The sequence below is a fragment of the Spermophilus citellus genome, assembly GCF_964194105.1.
Source record: "Spermophilus citellus genome assembly, chromosome: 9".
NCBI classification, from domain to species: domain Eukaryota; kingdom Metazoa; phylum Chordata; class Mammalia; order Rodentia; family Sciuridae; genus Spermophilus; species Spermophilus citellus.
The window spans coordinates 11,384,352-11,398,801 of record NC_138191.1 but is presented as its reverse complement, the minus strand read 5'-3'; the positions used below and the strand labels follow the sequence as shown (position 1 = coordinate 11,398,801).

At 49.7% G+C, this 14,450-nt stretch overlaps 1 protein-coding gene across 4 annotated transcripts; it reads right to left on the bottom strand.

Annotated features, from left to right (window-relative positions):
• Positions 1–29: 29 nt before the first annotated feature.
• On the bottom strand, positions 30–10,686 carry PEA15 (proliferation and apoptosis adaptor protein 15). 4 transcript variants are annotated; one of them, XM_081306540.1, is made up of 5 exons: positions 10,514–10,681; positions 7,524–7,637; positions 3,868–4,041; positions 2,204–2,359; positions 30–2,062 (listed from the first exon to the last, which is right to left on the bottom strand). In XM_081306540.1, exons 3-5 carry the CDS (start codon positions 4,037–4,039, stop codon positions 1,998–2,000), a joined length of 393 nt encoding a protein of 130 aa, XP_081162666.1. In that variant the 5' UTR covers positions 4,040–4,041; positions 7,524–7,637; positions 10,514–10,681; the 3' UTR covers positions 30–1,997. The 4 variants fall into 4 exon arrangements, 3 of the variants coding, with proteins under 3 accessions (XP_081162666.1, XP_081162667.1, XP_081162668.1); XM_081306541.1 differs by having other exon boundaries at positions 7,524–7,616; XM_081306542.1 differs by lacking the exon at positions 7,524–7,637 and having other exon boundaries at positions 10,514–10,684.
• Between the last annotated feature and the right edge of the window lie 3,764 nt (positions 10,687–14,450).

The following is a 14,450-nucleotide window of genomic DNA, read 5'->3' as shown; positions in this document are numbered from 1 at the left end:
CCTGGTCACTCAGAAATTCTGGAATCCAGTACAGTACAATCAGTCACCTTTATTCCAGGGTTAGAACAAGGCCGTGCACACTGCAGATGGAGGAGCACAAGATAGGGGCAGCCTTACAGCAGGATAAAGGGTGGGAGGGCAAGTTAGTCTTTTTAGATTATTTTGCCTTACAGAGAAACTACTAGACTCTGCCGAAATAACCCGTCTTTTCTTTTCCTGTTTATTCCATAAGGAAAGCTCTTTATTCTCATTTTCTCCCTCCCTCTCACTCTCCCTCACATAACATTCCAAATAAAAGGACAGTTCATGCTCATTTCCCTAATTCCAGTTCTACAAGTATCTCTCCCTAAGGGAGAAGCCAGACAGGGCTGGGGAGAGTTGGGAAGGTCCTTTAAGGCAAAACCGTGGAGTACTCGAGGTGTGTATGTTAAGGCAGGTGTCTGCAACAGTAGCCAGAGGGGGGACACAGACTGGGCTCAGCTAGGAGTCGAGGGTGCACTCTGACCAGTCTGGCTTCTTCCCTCTTCCAACAGCCAGCCTGCTGCTCCCACTGAAGTTTTGCTCCCACATCCTAAAAGCTGCTAACTTCCAACTTTCTCTAAATAGTCTCAGTTTGCATGTGAATCTAATTTTTTTTTTTTTTTTGGTTTGCTTTTTTTTTAAATATAAAAAGCTTTTCTGTTCGGAATATGTAGCAATTTGCCTCTGCCACTCCCGTCACTGTGGCACTCCCTTGCCACCCCCACTCTGGCCTAGACAATAAGTTAATGCTAGACACCACAAAAAAGGGCAGACATGGCAGTGCGGGTTTAATATACATATATGTAGAATATATATGTACACACAGTTAGCACGGTCAGGGTGGGGAAGGGCATGTTGGGACAGGCAAGAGGCTGGGGTCACTCACTGTACTCTAGTTATTTGGCTAGGAGGCGTCCACAAGCCCAAGGGGGCCGGGGTGTCAGTGAGAAGGGTTACCAAGTCCCCTCCAAAGACTGAATTGGCATGGGGATCAGTACAAAGGAAAACACTTCTTTCTGGCTTGGGGTGTTCTAGACTGAGTAAAGAGAGGGTAGTTGCCTGCAATATCCACATTGGGACCCTGTAGCAGGGGCAGGTTGAGATTAAAACCTAAGGATCTCATTTCTCAACCTAAGTTTGGGGTCAGTGTGTGCAACAGTCTGTATAGGAATAAAGGAGTGATAAAGGGGCCCATCCCTCTATGTCCCCATTTCAGGCTCAGTGGTGCATGTTCCCAGCCTAGTCTTTCCAGAGCAAAAAGGTGGGGGGTGGGGGTGGACACTGAATGCTGGCTGCTCCATAGGATTTGCTCTTAGGGACCAGGAAAGGATACAGTGGTCTTCTTCCATTAGATCCCTGGTTTATACCCATCTTTGCCCATGAGAGGAGCATAAAAAGGGACCTGCTGGTACCTAGGCTCTCCAGCCTGAGGAACAGCAGGAAATGGAACTTTTTAGCTAGTCCAGCATCAGGATACAAACACTGAACTCTAGCTTTTCTTTGCCCCTTTCAGGTGGAGACTGGCCTCTTCATCCTCCCTCCTTTCCTTCCCTGCTTTTCCTTAGATCTACCCACCATTCCCATACCTCATCTTCTCAGCTCCTCAATGTAGGAAAATGCAGGTCCTTTCTGCTTCCACATTTTAAAGATGTGGCCAGGAAAAGTGGAAGAAAGGGAAGTAGGAATGTGCCAATTTCTATTTGCATAGAAATAGCCCCCACCTCCCCATTAGAGTGGGGAAACTAAGCCCCCCATCCTGACCCCCACCCCCTCACAAGGAGGAGGAACTAGATGAGCTAGACATATAGACAGACAGCCAGAGCGTGCGCACACGCACACACACGCGCACAGTAAGGGAGTTAGGACCAGGTTAGTAAGTGGGTGCATGGGAGTGCTGCCCTTGCCCCCTCCCTTGGAGGCTGGGGAAGGGAGTGATCTGATGAAGGCCCAACCTTCCTCTTCTTCCTCCCCCTTGCTCAGGCCTTCTTCGGTGGGGGAGCCAGTTTGATGATCTCTTCCTCAGAGGGCTGCCGAATAATGTCTAGGGGCAAAAAGGGATGTGTCCAGGGATGAAAGCTGTGGGAGGTGCCAGATAAACCCACTGAGTACCAACATGCACGCTCCCCAAATGCACTTATTCCAGGGATAACGGAAGGGGTATGCCAAAGACATGAACTCTTACCTTTGTATTTCTTGGCGCTGGGAATGCGGGTTAGCTTGGTGTCCAGCTCATCCTCTTCAGAGATCTTCAGCACACGAGTTCTGTAGTCAACCACCATAGTGAGTAGGTCTGGACGGCGGGAGATCTCAAAAATGTGTTCAATATAGGAGAGGTTGTCTGGAGGAATGCAGGAGACTAGGTCAGAGCTGGACAGTAGCAGTCCCCTTGCCTCTTTGACAGTGTTCTGGAACTACTACAACATTGGCTCTCATAGGGCCACACTGGGAGATGGGCTGGGCTACTAAGCCAGGAAAAGAAAGCTAAGCACCCACACAATGGTACAAGACTGTTTCTGGGAAGGGCAGGGAGTGGTCAGTGAAGTTTCTAGGTTGTAGAATTAGAATGAGGGCTTTGAGCCAGGCATGGTGGCACATGTAAGCAGATGAGATGGTAAATTTGAGACCACTCTGGGCAACTTAGATCCTATCTCAACACAAGAAAGAAAAAGGGCTGGGGATGTAGCTGAGTGGTAGAGCGCCCTTGGATTCAAAACCCAGTACCACCGCTAAAAAAAGAGAGGGCTTTGGATTAGATAGCAAGTCCCTGGCAGGGTTAGGGAAAGGACAATAGAAAAACTGTCTTCCAAATACCCCACCCTCCCTAACCTTTTTCCACTTTCATCCAACCATCAGGAAGAATTTCCCAATAGCACACATGGGTAGGAATGGTGAGATCCAAGAGAAGTTCTGGGCCTAGTAAGAAAAGTCACTCTATGGGGCTGGGGGTGTGGCTCAAGCGGTAGCGCGCTCGCCTGGCATGCGTGCGGCCCGGGTTCGATCCTCAGCACCACATACCAACAAAGATGTTGTGTCCGCTGAGAACTAAAAAATAAATATTAAAAATTCTCTCTCTCTCACTCTCTCTCCTCTTTCACTCTCTCTTTAAAAAAAAAGAAAAGTCACTCTAAATGAAAGATGTGGACATAACCAAAAGAATGATCACCTTGGTTTTCAGCCAACTCCAAGATATTACAGATGACCTCAGACCTCTGGCTCCTAACCATAGTATGTCCTTCAGCTCCCCTCCCTGCTCCCACATTTAATTCAGTCCGAATAATATTTCTGAAGAGCTCTGAGGTCACTCACCTCACTTTCTCTCAAATGTCTATCACTCTAGGCCCTCCACAACAGAGTTTTGACTTACCTTCATTCCTTCACAGCTACTTCTAAATATATAGAATGTCCCAGTCAAGCTAAGCAGGACTACACACCAGAAACCCCCACCTCTGTGTCTGTCCCTCTGCCTACCAGGCCCTCTGGATTCCCACTTTCCTTTCAAGGCCATCTTAAACTCCCAAGTCCTCCTGAAAGCCCCCAGCTGCATGGGATCACTCCAATTACAATCCCCAGTCCCTCTAGAGCAGGAGTCTCTAAAAGCAGATAAAAGAAAGTTAGAACTTGTTTTATTTTAAATGCTGCCACTTTTAAATTGCTTTGATGTTCTCTATATATGTAATAATAGCACAGGAGTATCTGAATAATGTATTTACTGCCAAGGGGCACAATGAAAACTGTCCAACGCCTCCTGCCCCTTCCGTTCTCTCGCCTGCCTTGTCGAGAGGTACACGCATGTGTGGGAGCTCTGTGCTCATCTCTCTGCCAAGTGGACCGAGCCGCGTCCCGCACCTTTGTCCAGCTTGTTGTGGCTCTCCAGGAAGCTAAACCAGGCACTGCCTGTGGTGATCTCCTCGCTCTTCTCACTTGGGATGTCCTCTTTGCAGGCTGACTTCAGCTGTTCCAGATCTTCAAGGGTGATGTTGTTAGTCAGGTCCTGGAGGAGGGTCCCGTATTCGGCCATGACTGGGGTGGGGAGGTAACAAAGGGAAAGGAGTCTGGACTTGGTGTACTGAGTCTGATTCACATACTGGCACTATCCACACCCCCTCACTGCCCTGCCAGGCATGTGTCTAGAACACGGGTGGGCAGAGCCAGAGGAAGAAAATGAAGACCTAGGGGAAGCATTGGGGACAGACAGGAAAACACTTAAGATAGGACAGTGCTGGAGCCTAGAGTGATAAGTCATACTTCCCCCCTCCACTGTCTTTTTCTTCTTTTTCCCCCCTCTAACAGTAACCCTGGCAACAGCTCCCCTGACTGAGGAGGCGGTTACCATGGCAACCTGCTCCCGACTTTCTCACCCGCTGTTTCAGAGTCCCCCCCCCAGAAATGCCCCACCCACCTCCAACCCCTCCCCCTGTCAAGAAAAAAAAAAAAAAAACCTCAAAACAACAACAGGGAGAGGCTTGCTGTGGAAGAAGAAACTGTAAAAGAGCTGGGGGGGGGGGGGTTGGTTGAAATGTTAGCTTCCATTCTTCCCCAGAAGCAAAAGGGTCCTCACTTCAACTGCCCACCACCCCACTAATGACTCACTTTGGAAGGATGCCTAGTTGCTTGGTCTGATGGTTCCCTGGCCCCTCCATGCATAGCCTCATATTAAGCCATCAGGGCCTGGGGTAAGGGGAAGCAATGGGCTATCCCCACTTTGCCCATTTTCTCCTTTCATCATTACAGGGGCCCCCACTCAGCCTTGTCTCCCAGCCTTTGTGCTGTGCTTGCAGCCCCCGCGCCCAAGAATACCAAGCGGCTGGCTCTGGCCCCCTGCCCAGTTCCCAGGCTTGCTGGGTGGTGGGGGGAAGGGCACCAAGATGCAGCTTCGGGAGAGTCTGGCAGGAAGGGGGCTGCCACCCCTTCCTGCATCAACATCCTGCTGGCACTGCCTTTAGCGTGGCCTCCCACAGGGTGCTGGGCAAGGCCACATATCTTCTAGGTCTTCATTCATGATCCTTAGGTAAGAAGGTGAAGAACATTCAAGTCCTCCCTCCCCTAAAATAGGAACTGTAGCTAAGACAGGAAGAAAGAAGGATGAACCTTAGAATGAACTTGCTGGATTTGATAAAATGTGAAACACTAGTAGTGAGCTCAAAACAGGCACTTATTTCCTACAATGAGTATATCTCTTAAAATCAGAAGGGTAAAGCAAAAAAAAAAAAAAAATAAAGAAATCATAGCTTGGTGCAGTGGTACACACCCATAATCCCAGCAACTCAAGAGGCTGAGGCAGGAATATTGCAAGTTTGAGGCTAGCCTGGGCAACTTAGGGAAAGCCTGTATCAAAAAGGACTGGGAATGTGGCTCAGTGGTAGAGCATCCCTGGGTTCAATCCACAGTATCAAGGAAAAAGAAAGCATGTCATAACCCTCTGTGGCTAGAACAAAGGGTAGCAAAAAGCTAGATGACCTTGTCCCTGACCGAGGATGCCCATGAAGCACCCCAACATTGGGCTGGGAATTTGGCAGTTCAAAGGGTTCAGGCTGACTGATACATTCCTATTTTCCTTACTTCTAGGCTCTATTGTAGGGGAACTGAGGCAGAGAGGCATGGCCATCACACAATAAGAGGTGTGGACCTAGAAGTCCCCACACCCAGCCCACTTCTTGGACCAGAATTACAAGCCTCCCTTGGTGGCAGGCACGGTGACACAGACAGACAATGAGCCAGACAGCAGGGCCAGCACGACCCCCACAAGAAACAGTCACTCATAGACACTCTCACTTGCACACCCAGGTGCAACCAGACAGAAGGGCCCAGCGGTGGCCCTGCCAGGCTGGACCAGGAACAATGCTCTCCGACTGTCAGCACCAGGAACCATCCCAGCCTTGAAATCTAGGTCACAGCAGCAGGCTCTGGAGCCCAGCCCCGCCTCCACTGATAATCCCAGGGCAGAAAAGGGTGGAGATGGGAGGGTTATGATGGGAAGGGGGTCTAGAGATAAAGATAGGGACTGGGGGATGGGGCATGCTGGTTGGGAAAGCGCAGCATGAGACAGAGACAAGAACCTGCCCCAGTGGGTGAGACCCTGCCACCAAACCCTCAGCTTCAGCTAGGAAAGGGGGTAGCATTAGGGTCAAAACAGGCTTGGTTTCACATGGAAGAAGAGTTTGTAAATATGGTAGATTCTGTGGGAGGAATGTGTGCGTGTGTGTGTGTGTGTGTGTGTGTGTGTGTGTGTGAGAGAGAGAGAGAGAGAGAGAGAGAGAGAATATCTCGGGAAGAATTGAGATTTAGGGCTCAATCTAAAACACAGATCTATAAGGAGGTGGGTGAAACGGGATTAGTGTGTGTGACACCCCCACCCACAAGGCTGGGGGCAGTGGGTAGGAGCTTTCGAAGAGTGAAACAGATACAAGGCCCCTAAGAGGAATGGGGGTGGGAATGTAAAGTGGCTAAGGGGGTGACGTGTATGTGCCAGATTCTATGTATGTGTGGATGCTGATCCCTGGGTGGGTGTGTGTACAGGTGTGTGGAGGAGGCAGTGGGTGTGTTTGGATGTTCTCGTAACTGGCTGTGAGTGTGTGTGGGATGTGTGTTTGTATGTGTCTGAACCAGCTGAGTGTGTGTAAGAAAGTACATAACCACAGGCTCCCATCCAGAGGGTGAGGGGAGCCTACAGAACGGAGGAAGAGAGCAGGAGTCGGGAAAGGGAGAGACTTGAGGCTGCGAATGAGGAATCCTAGGGGAAAGTGGGGGGATGGAGCTCAGAGTCCACAAGGCTGCAGCCTCAGCTCAGCCGTTAGCACAGCAACCTCGGTTCTGCCCCTGCCCCCCGAATCATCAGGACAATGATACCACTGGATGGAAGGAGAGTGAAGAGTGGGCAGTAAGGGACAACAGGATAGGAACAGGGCCCCCTAAGGGAGTAAGGAAAGGCCATGGTTACCTGCCTTTCTAGATCCCATTTGCCCGTGCCTAGGTGTGGCAGCAGAGGCAAGGGCAGAATAGATTTGGGGGCGGTGGGAAGATGGAATCTCCCTTATATGGGTCTCAAGACTCACTGATCAACTATTGTCCCTGGCCGGTCTGGCGGTGGTGGGACTTGGCAGAGCCTGGCTCCTTCATCCTCGGTGACTCTTTCCTCATCAGAGATTTAGAACTACTTAGGGCCCACGGAGAAGTTTTCTGTCCTCCTTGCTGTGAAAAATCCTTCTGATCTCTGGAGCAGTGTAGAGGGCTGCCCAGGGAACACCAGGCAGCCTGGGCGGAGGCCATTCTGAGGACAGGATACCAGCGCAGGAACTGGGAACCGGGAGCTGAGGCTGCCAGGAAGTCGGTCCCCTTCCCTCCCAGCTCATTCTGTGTGCTGCTCACCGCTTCCTCATACCTTCCTTCCTTCCTCCCTCTCCTAAACTAGCTCCAGGTGGAGCCCTGACAAAGGTAGAACCAACTGACAAAGATGATGCTGAGAAACAGAAAGAGGCAGGAGGTAAGCATTGTTATATACTGACCTTTTAGGGCAGGGGTTGGGATGGTGGCAGGTGGTGCTCCTTCCGTAGGCACTGGGGGAGGAAGAGGCAGGCCCTGGGTCTGCTTTGAGAAGCCTGGCAAAATGGGACAACCACCTATGAAGGAAATGGCAGCACCAAAAGAATTTCTGTGCATTTTGCTATTAATTCATGGTAGAGTATCCCCTCTCCCTAGAATTTGGTTCCAGTAATTTTTTTTCTTTTTTTTAGTACTAGAGATTGAACTCACGGCACTTAACCCTTGATCAACAACCCCAGTTCTTTTTTTTTTTTTTTTTTTTTTTTTTGAGACGGGTTCATCCTAAGTTGCTTAGGGCCTCTCTAAGTTGCAATTCTCTGGAATCTCTGGGATTACAGGCATGACCACCAAGCCTGGCTCGCCTAGCTCAGTAAATTTTTAAGAATCTCAAGAGAAGCCAAGGATTAGGAGCTAGGAGTGCCCTCCCTCTTCCACATCTGCTGCAGCTGCCTCAGGCTGGGGGGAGGGGTCATCCTGCACAGCTGCAGGAACCTATAATGGGAAGGAGGGGACTCCTAGGCAATCAAGTCTGTAGGTCTTGTTACCTGAAATTGGAGGAAGTAATGGAGAAGAGGTAGCGGGTGGGAAGGGAGACAGTGTGGTTCTAGCTGTCCTATTTTAAATTTTATTTGGGAACCAAATTCAAGCAGTCCTAAGTTTATTTCCTTTAATATCATACTTGGCTTCCTCCCCAAATTTCTATCCGGTTTTCTTTAGGGGGAAGGGGTGGGAGGATCATCTTCAGTCATGTACCAAAGGAAAAAGAGGATTCTGAGGTTTCAGAGTCACTCAGGGAGTAAGGGGAGGCAGGACACCTGGACCCTAAAATGTTCAGGCCAAGAAGCAAAACCCCTGGGTATGGGGACAGAGACAAAGCCTTCAGCCCTTAGTCTAATACAAGAACCAGACCCAACATCTGACTGGGCACTGCCTGCTCCTATTTCTGTCTCTCTCCCATCTCTATTTCCTCTCTCCCTAGTCTTTTGATGTCTTTTCATCCTTCCCTTTCAATGGACAGTCATCCCTTCTAGCTTTGCCTGTTCACCCATCCCATCTAATAGTAGCCATGAACTTCAAGGGCCAGTGACTCAGTATCCCCAATTGAATACTCACAGCAACTATTCAGGAAGGGGTGAGCTCCAAGGTTCTGTAACTCAGTGTCCCCATCTGAATACTCAGAACAACTATGAGGAAGGGGTGAGACTCCCTGATACAATATTTGAGAGGCCTGAAGATGCAGTGGTTGGCTGCCCACTGTCTGGAGGGTCTGTCCTTCTTGACATTGTAGGTGAGGATCTATGTGACAGTGACCCACTGTATGACTCTGTAACCCTCTTCATGCATGACAACATATGTGCACATGATGGGCACAGGTGTCACAGAAATGAGGAGGAAGTAGGCACCTAGAAAAGCTGGCAGCCTAGGGCATCCTTGGCAATTTCCCCAAAGGAGTGTTTAACCGCAAAGGGAAGAGCAATTAACGCTAATCGCTCTGACAGCCTGGGGGCCATACACACAACCCAAGAAACAAGATACACAAATTCAGCCTGTGCTTCCTAATTCCCTGCTTTCATCCTCCCTAATTTCTTCTGGCCTTTTTTTTTTTTTTTTAATATACTGGGGCTAGAACCCAAGGGCACTCTTCCACTGAGCTACATCTCCAGTTTTTTGTTTTGTTTTGTTTTGTTCTCTTTTGAGACAGGCTCTTGCTAAGTTGCCCAGGATGGCTTCCAACTTGTGGTCTCCCTGCCTCAGCCTCCCCAGTTGCTGTGATTACAGATGTGTGCCACCACGCCCAATTCATGCTTCCTAATTTCTCTTTAGTCCACTCTCCAGCACTCTTTTGCATCCTCTGACCATTTCTCTCACTTTCTCCCTTCCATGGTTCCCTGACTATATCTCTGACCCTCTCTGGCTCTGTCCCTTTCTCCACATCTGTCTCCTTCTCACACACATTCCTCTCATTCTGTCTCCCTCTGACTTGCGCTCCATCCTTGGCTGACTCATACTCATTCTTTTTCTTCCTCTCCCTTTCTTCAACTCTCTCCTCCATTCCTTGGCCACTCTGATGTCCAGAAACTAGCCACTCCCAGTGCCCTAAGTTCTAACAGCTAGACAGGCCACCAGAACCCATATTACCCGGCTAAGAGCACTGACTCATTAGTCTTCAATGTCCTATCTCCTTGTTCTAAAGGAGACCAGGATTTTAAAGCTGCCCAGAAAACCAGGATGGTCTTGGGGACAGTGGCCCCTTCTGTCCATTCCTCTGCTGTCCTGTTAAACTGATGTCTTGAAGCCCCATAGTCCAGGAGACTCCACTTGGGAGGCAGTGGGTTGTGGTGGGTGGTTGGATGTGTAGCACCGGGAAGGTTGTGATTTGGTGTGTGCGAGCCAGTATGTGTAAGAGTCACATGGGTGTGTGTCACTGTGAGTGCTGGTTGTTTCTCAGAGGCGTGCTTGTGTCCCTGTCAGTTTTGACACCAATTATATGGAATTAATTAGGGGTTTAGTTAGATACACCATTCCCCTACATCCCCAGCTCCTTCCTCCTTAAGCTCGGCCCCACCTCTCTCCCAGGTGCAAGTGGGCTGGGGTGAGGGCACATGGTGGCAGGCTGAGCCGGAGACGGCCAGCGGAGGCGAGTCGGGAGCCAGAGCGGGGAGGGCGGGAGCGGCCGGCCGAGCCGGCTGGGCGGGAAGCAGGCTGCATCCTAATCCCAGGCCCCGGCCGGACTCCCAAACTGCCGATCGGCGTGGAAGGGGCGGCCGCATCCGGCCCGAGCGCGGCGCTCCGGACGCACGCAGAGACCGAGCCCACCGGGCCTGACACCAAAAGGGCCAGTCGGGGTCCCGGCGCTCCCCGGTGTGTCCCCCGGCATCCCGGGTGTCCTTCCTCCAAATCCAGACCCCAAATCTGTCCCCTTCCCGCGACATGCCCCCTCTGCCCCTCTCACCGCCTCCGGAGCTGAGAGCTCAGGGCGCGGGCACTCCCAGGTCCCCGGTTCCCGAGCAGCGTCCGGAGCCTCCTCCTCGGCTCCCGCCGCCGCCGCCGCCGCCGCTTCTGCCGCCGCCGCCGCCTCTTCCGCCCGCGGAGCCCGAGCCCGAGCCCAGCGCCGCCTCACCCCACCCGGCTGGCCGGTGATGTCAGAGCCGGGGAGGGACGGGGGGCGGGGAGCGGCAGGGGGGAGGGGACGCGGGGCCGAGGGGCTGGGGTTCTGGAAGGCTCCGAGGAAGAGGGACAGAATTGGGCGGAGGGATGCCGCCCTCCCCCCTCAACTGTGAAACAATGTCCAGATTTGATTCTTTCCCCATGGGACACCTTCCTCCTCTTCTGATTTCTGGGTGACCACGACTGGGACCCCTGAGAGGACTTAGTAAATCAGGGCTTAGGGATTTGACCAATGCCTGCTCTTAAGCTATTTGCTTTGGTATTTGGAAAAACCGCTCTCCTAGCTTTATGGATCAGGGGACTGGTAGTAAATGACCCCACTTATTCACCCTGGAAGTGGAAGCAGAGGGTCCCCGGCAAGAAGCAACATGACCTCCTTTACTTGACCTGAAACCATGGATTGTCTCTTTAGGGTGAAGCCAGACGGCCCTCTTGTGTCCCTTTCACCTTTCTCAAATACACCCCACTCTTCCTCCTCCCCTACCATGATGTAATTTTATTTTCGGGGGAGAAAAAGAGCAGCAGTGACCTCACCATGCAAATATAGACAGCTCCCGAAGCCACACTTAGCTCTGTCTCCTAGCTCTGCCCCTGTGCTGGGGGCCCAGAATGGTAGCTCTCACTTCCCCTCCACCTCAGGGACTTTCCTCCCCCAGATTCTCAGCCAGACTGAAAAGAGGGAAGAGAGAATTGGGGAAGCATTTGTTTCTCCCCATCCCCAGCAGAAGGGTCACCTCAACTCTGGCAGGGTCTGGCCCTGGGAAGAGGGGTGAGAACTCTGTACCACCTCATGGAACACTTATCTTGCCTCAATTCCAATTTGAGGGAATCTGTTACACTTCCAGAAGCCTCAGATTAGCCCCTACTTTCTTAAGTCTACATTGCTCCTCAGCTCAGGTTCCTGCCACTTTGGGCTTTACAGACTTTTTCTTTGCTCTTTTATCCTCAGCATTGCCCCCTTTGAGAGTAACTCATCCTCATAATTTGCCTTTGTATATATATGTATCTCATTTGCTCCTTGTTGCAGGGCCAAAACCTATTTTCTTAATCCATCTTTGAGATTCAAGGAAACTGCATGATTTACCCACAGATATGCAGTATCTGAGTGAAATAAGACAGGCAACAAGGCACAGGGACTTGGGTTTCAAGCTTGCTCAACTCTTTCCTAAGACAAAGTATGCCCCTAAGCCTCAGTATCCTCACCAGTAAGAAGGGGATGCCAGTGACTGATTTATAGGGTCCTTCTGAGATTCAGAAATGCAAGTCTCTAGAGACTGGCTATTTAAGATGGGTGCTTAAAGAAATAGGAACTATTATTTAGTCTGGGGTCTTCCACTGATCTATCCTAGACTGTAAGCTTAATAACATTTTTCTAATACAAAACTAGTGCCTGTACTGCTTATTAAATATTTGTTAAATGGGTATTGGATGGATAAATGGTTTCTATTCTCGAAACTCTGCTGCTTCTCTAGGAACACTTCCTAGATTTGTCTGTGGAGAGTGAAAACGAGTGAAAACCGGAAAATTAACCCCAAGTCCCAGTTTTCCATACTGAGCAATCCTCAGTATACCAGCAATAACTTTACACTTGCTCCATGTAAACTATAATTTGTTATATATGGATAGTTCGGCAGTTTGGTCCTCCCTGCTCCCAACTGCTTTGTGCCCATCCAACCTGGACCTATCCTGGAGAGTCTGTGGGTCCTTCCTGCAAAGAACACTTGAAAGGCCCAGGTCTAGGGTATCCCCATTGTACAAAAGTCAATGTCTCTTCTCCATTCCCATGACCACCATGGGTTCTGGGTTCTCTCAACTTCCTTCTGATAATAACAGCCTCTGACTATGAGTTGGGCTCCTTGCCTCTAGAATCCTCATCCCTGCCTCCCCATGTCCATCCCCCTCTCCATTTCTACCAGGTGAATTTTTGCCCTTCCTCCCCATCTCACAGGATTAAGTTAAAACATCTCTACAATCAGCCCTTAATCTTACCAGCTTCAAGGCCTTGAATTTCTCCTCTTATCTCTGTGATCTCCATGCTCCCATATTACAAATACTTCCTGCCAGTGTTTTTTTTTGTTTGTTTGTTTTGTTTTTGTACTGGGAGCTGAACCCAGGGGCACTTAACTACTAAGCTATATCCCCCAGTCCTTTTTATTGTTGAGACAGGAACTTGCTAAATTGCTGAGGCTAGCCTCAAGCTTGTGATCCTCCAGCTTCAGCCTCCCAAGTTGTAGGAATTATAGTGGCCTGCCAAAACATTGGCCTGCCAATGTTTGTGATGTATCCACTGACTTAAATGTCCACTTTCCAACTCCCTTGCTTCCAACCAAGTCCCATTCTTCAATTTAATGCTTAGAAAAGGCTTGCTTCCTTTAGGAAGTCATCAAGTCCTGAGTCTTTTTCTTAATGTTTCTTCTTTTTTTTGGCGGGGGAGGGGTAGTATCAGGTACTGAACTCAGGGGCCACTGAGTCACATCCCAGCCCTATTTTGTATTTTATTTGGAAACAGGATCTCACTGAATTGCTTAGCACCTCACTTTTGCTGAGGCTGGCTTTGAACTTGTGATCCTCCTGCCTCAGCCTCCCCAGCCGCTGGGATTACAACATGCACTACCACACCTGGCTAATTTTTCTTCTTTTAACAAATGTTACGGAAAACTTTTTATGTACAGGCCTTGTGGAAATAAAGAAAAAGCCTGGGTTTGTCCTCATAGCGCTCATGGTTTAGTGGGGAATACAGAACTGTAGTGAAGAACTATAATACCACGTGTTGATTACTAGAATGGAGATATATAGGAAGTGCTTTGTGAGCCAGGCTCATTGACACAGGCCTGTAATCTCAGCAGTTTGGGAGGCTGAAGCAGGAGGATTGCAATTTCAAGGTCAGCCTCAGCAATTTAGAAAGATCCTGTCTCAAAAAAATAGAAAGGGCTGGGGATTAAGCTTGGATACAATCCCTAGTATAGCCAAAAAAAAAAAAAAAAAAAAAAAAAGTGCCACAGGAAAAGTGCAGATAGGGGACTGGGGGGGGGGGCAAGCTTAGGAAGGCCTTATTGAGGAAGAATAATCAGGGTTCAGTCTTGATGTTCAAATAAGAGCTGCAGGGAGGGTGCTATCAAGCAGCACATAATTGCTTAATTACATATTGCTTTGTGTTTTTTTTCCAATTGTTTAGTGTGCTTGTCTTACTTCTTGGGGAGGCTAATCAGCTCTAGAGTAGGGACAGGCCTGGCACTCTCTGTTCTCCCAGAGCTCAACAACAGCCCTGGACAAACACCATGTGTTCAGAAAAGGCTTGTTGACTTGAAGCTGATAAATAATCCAAGTTTCTCTGGGATAACTGCCTGGAGAGAGCCCCAGCCCCTCCCATCATTCCTCCCAAGGCACCCACACCTCAATCTCCCATCCTGCCGCAGGGGTGAGACTTCAACACTTGCTTGTGCTGCCCCAGATCTCTTTTATTAAGTCCTTGTATTTGACCTGAATACATTAACAGGAAACGGCTGAGATACAGCCCCAAACAGAGTAAGGGAGCTTCCTCCTGGCCAGGGACAGGACAGTCAGAAGGATACAGGATAAGGGAGAGGGTTGGGGGAGATTGTGCATAGACGGGAGGAACAGGAGAGATAAGGCAAGGGGAGAACCCCAAGCAAGAAAATGGAGAGTATTGAAAGAAACAATAAAATTCGGGTGCGTTGTAGGATAAGAAACAAGTCAGATGA

Bases quoted from the DNA above. Each gene is read 5' to 3' on its own strand.
- PEA15 (XM_081306542.1), bottom strand. From the start codon at position 4,039: ATGGCCGAATACGGGACCCTCCTCCAGGACCTGACTAACAACATCACC. The intron at 2,360-3,867 runs GTGCGGGACGCG...GCATTCCTCCAG, and splicing joins CCACAACAAGCTGGACAAAG to ACAACCTCTCCTATATTGAA. The intron at 2,063-2,203 runs GTAAGAGTTCAT...TTTTGCCCCTAG, and splicing joins CAGCGCCAAGAAATACAAAG to ACATTATTCGGCAGCCCTCT.